Source organism: Mobula hypostoma, chromosome 2 (assembly GCF_963921235.1).
Source record: "Mobula hypostoma chromosome 2, sMobHyp1.1, whole genome shotgun sequence".
NCBI lineage: Eukaryota > Metazoa > Chordata > Chondrichthyes > Myliobatiformes > Myliobatidae > Mobula > Mobula hypostoma.
This window is the reverse complement of record NC_086098.1, coordinates 237,121,311-237,126,675: the sequence shown is the minus strand read 5'-3', so window position 1 is coordinate 237,126,675 and position 5,365 is coordinate 237,121,311. Positions and strand designations below refer to the sequence as shown.

The window sequence follows — 5,365 nt, the reverse complement described above, 5'->3', positions numbered from 1 at the left end:
CCAACCAGAGAAACATACGTGTATCCCAACTCGTTGCTGTCTATTGGTTGAGCAATCATTTAACCATGCTAATGCATCACTCTCCACAATATGCATGGTTATCTTATGCATAAATTTTATATGTGGCACCTTAGCGAACGACATAGAAACATCGAAACATAGAAACTCAGAAAACCTACAGCACAATACAGGCCCTTCGGCCCACAAAACTGTGTCTAACATGTCCTTACCAGCGTTACCCATAGCCCTCTGTATTTCTAAGCTCCATGTACCTATCTAGGAGTCTCCTTAAAAGACCGTATCGTATCCACCTCCACCACCGTCGCCTGTAGCCCATTCCACACACTCTCCATTCTCTGCGTAATAAAAAACCTACCAATGATCCTTGTAACATCCTTATAAATATCCTCCGCACCCTTTCAACAGTTTCCACATCCTTCCTGTAATAAGGTGAACAGAACTGAGCACAGTGCTCCAAGTGACGTCCACCCAGCATCCTATATAGCTGTAACATTACCTCTCATCTCTTAAACTCAATCCCGCAGTTGATGTAGGCCAATGCAGGCGCTTTGGCTCAACCAATCCATATCGACCTAGAAGCCCACAAAAACCAATCCAATTTGCAATGCTTTCTCCCATATCACAAAAAAACATTTGCAATGCATATCCAAATACCTATATACAGGCCGGTTAAATGTTGTAGATATGCGTGCAACTAACAACTCATCACGTAGCTCATCACGTATGTCACTGCCCTCTGTTGAAAAAGATTGCCCCTCAGTTTAGTATTAAATCTTCTTTTTTACTTATGCACGATAGTTCTTCATTCTCCAACCCTGGGTAAGAGAAGAATAAATAGTCATCTCCGTTTGCTCATTGCGAATTTTATATTCTTCTATAATATGACCTTTCAATCTCCTAACCTCCAAAGAAAAAAATCCTAACCTACTTGACCTATCCTTATCACTCAGTCCCTCGAAACCTGCCCACACCTTTATAAATATTTGCTGCACAATTCCCTACTTAATGGTATTTTTCTGAATGCAGCCTGACTAATACTGAAGACAATATCAACAGCGGCCTGTTTAACGTCTAATACATATGCAACATTGCAACCCGACTTCGAAATTAAGTACTCTGGCTGATGCAGGCCATTTTGCCTAAATGTTCTTCACGCATTGCATACCCACGACTTCTCTGTGGGGATAGAATTTTCGATGTGAATTGAATTGACAATTAAGAATTTAGTGCAGGAAGCTGGGTGATAAGCCGCACTTCATTAGGAAAATGAGAAAGTGCGAGAGTCTAATAACCGCACGGCTACTCCTGGTCTTAATTTTTCATGGTCCACACTGCATTCCCGTTAAACTAGTGGAAAAGAGAATACTTTTTCGGGTGGTGGTGGGATGTTGTCCAGATTTTCCAGAGCAGCGGGAATTATGTCCAGATAATTGGACAGCATTCTGATAAAGTCATCGAAGGAGTTACAGGATCAGATACGTGTCCAGTCTCTTAAACCAGACTCGATAGGTTCACTCAACGCAACACCAGATTGATTCCACAAGATATGGACTCGCGTTTATGGAATCTAGAACTCATGTTATTTATTAATTTGTCTACCGATCCATCTATCTGATTATCCATAAAATGATTTTCATTTTTGCAGTTTGTCTTATTTTCTGCATTAGTTGTTTGCCCGTCTTTGTGTGTAGTGTTTTAATGATCCCGTTGTATTTCGTAGCGTTTACTGTGGATGCATGCGCGAAAATAAATCTGAGGAAACTTTTTTTTTCTTTGCACATTGAATTGGGCTCGTTCTGATTTGTACTATAATTTAATAAATACAGAGGTTCCTGGACAATGGACACCACTGGGTGCTGATGGCGAAGGCATCAACAAGGTACTGGAAGTGCATTGGGTAATTTTGGCGATTTGATAAGTGTGACCTTGAATAGCTTTGATCTCATTAACAATTTGGGCAGAAACACTGCGCTGAATGGCTCCTTAATTTTTTTTTCAAAGACCAGCTGCTGATATAGATGCCTAAAATCAGCTTACTTTACCTATTTGTGAAACTCCTCCATATATGACACAGCTGAAGATGAAACATTTTTGAAATTATTGGTTAACTTTTAAAGATCGTCATTCATAGATTCCAATGGCTGGGTGATCAGTCCCCGCCCCTTCCTTTCCCTGGCGCCTCCCATTTATTAACATCCCGCTTAATAAACAGATCACGGGGCAGCGATTTGCAGAATCTGGAACCGGAGACCCTCCCGGTGTTTGCAGAACAGCACGGTTCGAACGGAAAATTGAACGCTCGCTGTCTCCATCTGTCCGGAGCAATGTCACGAGTACTTCATCTCCTGTGGGCTCTGCTGGTCCATTTATCAGGTAAGAGACGTATTACCTTATTCACGGATTATCCGTGAAAATTGCAATTACTGCTCATTTCAACGCGAATTTATCAATTGGTGAGCCTTCAGTTAGACCCAAGTCACCCAATGGTTTCATTGTCTTTGTTACAGGTATCCTGACGGCCCCAGTCCTCAATCAGACGCCAATGTCGGGTCCCGTCTCCGCGGGACAGACCGCCCGCTTAGAATGTCGGATCCAGAACGGTAACGTTGGAAGTTACTATATGAACTGGTACCGACAGCGTCCCGGAGAGAGACCGCAGTGGGTGATTAGACACGATCCACAGGGTGATGATGACATATACCGAGGGACAGGGATAACAAACCGTTTCCAACCGTCCAGAGACACCTCCAGCAACAGTCACATCCTGACCATCGGCAGCTTGGAGCCCCGGGACTCTGCTGTCTATTACTGTACAGCATGGGATAATGCATTGATCTTCGGCCCAGGCACTATTCTGGATATAAAGAGTAAGTGACTCCCTCATCCCGTTACAAGCAATTCGCATCACACCCGGTCTTAATCCCCATCGCTATAGAAATACCTATCCAGGGAATCCTGCTGTCTCAAAGCTGTCGTGGAATTCGATCTGTCTCTTATCGGACATGAGGGCATTCCATCCCTCTAATGAACTATCATTGAATTTAATGAGTTTTTTTAACACCATGTACATCCCGGCATTCAATCGCCCTCAGTCTGATGTGGTGAAAGCCCAGAGCGATCAGATATCTCTCGAATTTAATCCATTGACCCCTTTACAGAACTGACGAAATCGAAAACAACACAACTCACTCGTATACTATGTATAAGATGCGGTCACGAAAAGTTATCCAATATTTCGAAATGCTATAAATGGTGTCTGCCATATTCAGAATTGGCTGCTTCAAATTAAAAACCTACAACGAGGTCGCAAACAAGGAAGGGAAATATGCGAATTTTAGACGTTACTTTGCAGCAGATGTTGGACAGCGGACGAGCTGGTAGAGTGGAGCGGGAATAGGAGGGGTTCGGTCATGTCCGGGAGGTAATCCCGGTCTGAACTGCACTGTTCCTTGTTCCTTCGTCCCTCTTCTGCTAAAATACCCGCTCCTCTATTCCGCCATTTCCTCTGCCAGCCCTGGGCGAGCAGATTTGGACAACCTGAAGTGGAATGTTCACAAGATCAGGAACGAGCGAATTCGAGACCTGGGCTGTTACCACAATTCAATACGGAATTCCACTCAGCCAAGGGGCCAGTAACAGGGTGGTACCGGATATTTTCCGTGGTGATGGGTTGGTGGGGTGCTGGGGGGTCGTATTTGAGTAATTCTTAACAGGAATCGGAAATCTCTGTTAGAGAGAACAGTGGATTCGAAATCCAGAATTTGCTGAGCTCCTTTACATAGCCGAAAGGGGTAATGTCCATCAATTCGTGGCCCAGTTAAAGATCTAGGGAAATATTGCTGACAGGCAATATACACAAATTTACCGACAGACTAATAACCAGGCAGTACCGTGTGCGGGGAATAGATAGGTGGAATGAGTGAGGCTATTTCCTCCTCATGGTTGGCGCACGTGATTCCCCGCTCGTAAAGATAATGAAAGTTATAAGCGCACTTCGGAGTTGTGATTAACCTTGGAAAATCTTCACGGACATTTCATTCACCGAAACAATTACTCTATAACCGCCAGACATTTCACTGTTTGCCTTAATACTCGGTGGCTTGTGTTTTTTTTTCTGTAGCAGAGTTGTTTTTTATTAATTCCGAGTTTCAGACATCCTTAACGTTAATATTTTTTTCTATTTCCATCCGTCTAATCTCTCTCACACAGGCAGCGAGTCCCGGAGACCTTCAATTCTCCTTCTCCCTCCCTCTCCGGAGGAGACCGGCACGGGTTCGGCCACTCTCTCCTGTCTGGTGAGTGGTTTTAAGCCGGGCTTGGTAGCGCTGCGCTGGAGCGTGGATGGAGTCGAGACTGAGAGTGGGGTGACCACAGGCGCCGTGTCGGCAAACACCGACCAGACCTACAGGCTGAGCAGTTACCTGCGAGTATCCGCCGATGCCTGGAAAAAGGGTTCAAGCTATGCCTGCAGCGTGAGCCACAGTTCGCTGAGCTCGCCTTTGCGGAACACCATCTCTTCGTCGGCTTGTGCGCAGTAAGGCCGCGGCGTCCGGCAGCACAGTCGGTTTGTTAGCTCCTGCATAATGCAGTGAAACTCTCACTGGGACTGTGCAGCGACCTTATGCAATGTAATTGTGCAGTAATGTTTTAATGGGAACAATCAACCGTATAATAAGTTTGGAAAGTCACGCGATGATTGTCTTTCGCGACGCGTACTTCTCTGTAGAATTGTAACTACTGTGCTGTGTCTGAAATTCCACTGTGTATAAAATGGGTAGATCTGCGTGTAGAAGGTGACCGTGTTGTGATTGGATTTTGTGATAAACGCAGCTCGTAATGGAAAAGCAACTGCCGGTGGGTTTATAGTCCTCGTCTTTACTCGGCTGTTCGCAGTACGTCGGGAGTTTGATAGCGTGTACCGTGCCATCTCAAAGTCGACTCACATAGAATTACTCTCAAATCCACGGAAATATCCTATCCCGCCGTTCCTGCAGAAAACTTATCTCTATGTCCTTCGCTGGACTCTTCGCCTTGCCTCTCCACCATCACCGGATTCCTCATTTCCTCGCTATCCTGCACCTTTGCTCTTCATTTCCAACCTTCTCAGTGGGAAGTAAGACCATAAGACCATAACACAAAGGAGCAGAAGAAAGCCATTCGGCCCATCGAATCTGCTCCGCCATTTTATCATGAGCTGATCCATTTTCTCCTATTTAGTCCCACTCCCCTGCCTTCTCACCATAACCTTTGCTGCCCTGGCTACTCAGATACCTATCAATCTCTGCCTTAAATACACCCAATGACTTGGCCTCCACTGCTACCCGTGGCAACAAATTCCATAGAT

General features: G+C 45.0%; 1 protein-coding gene across 1 annotated transcript; it reads left to right on the top strand.

Annotated features, from left to right (window-relative positions):
* Nucleotides 1-2,256: 2,256 nt before the first annotated feature.
* Nucleotides 2,257-4,863, top strand: LOC134337182 (immunoglobulin lambda-1 light chain-like). The gene is made up of 3 exons (XM_063032015.1): nucleotides 2,257-2,394; nucleotides 2,529-2,888; nucleotides 4,231-4,863. The coding sequence occupies exons 1-3, from the start codon at nucleotides 2,346-2,348 to the stop codon at nucleotides 4,557-4,559; spliced, it is 738 nt and encodes a 245-aa protein (XP_062888085.1). The 5' UTR covers nucleotides 2,257-2,345; the 3' UTR covers nucleotides 4,560-4,863.
* Nucleotides 4,864-5,365: the final 502 nt, after the last annotated feature.

Coding starts and splice junctions, on each gene's coding strand:
- LOC134337182 (XM_063032015.1), top strand. CDS start 2,346: ATGTCACGAGTACTTCATCTCCTGTGGGCTCTGCTGGTCCATTTATCA. Junction 2,395..2,528: donor TCTGCTGGTCCATTTATCAG/GTAAGAGACGTA, acceptor TCTTTGTTACAG/GTATCCTGACGGCCCCAGTC. Junction 2,889..4,230: donor CACTATTCTGGATATAAAGA/GTAAGTGACTCC, acceptor TCTCTCACACAG/GCAGCGAGTCCCGGAGACCT.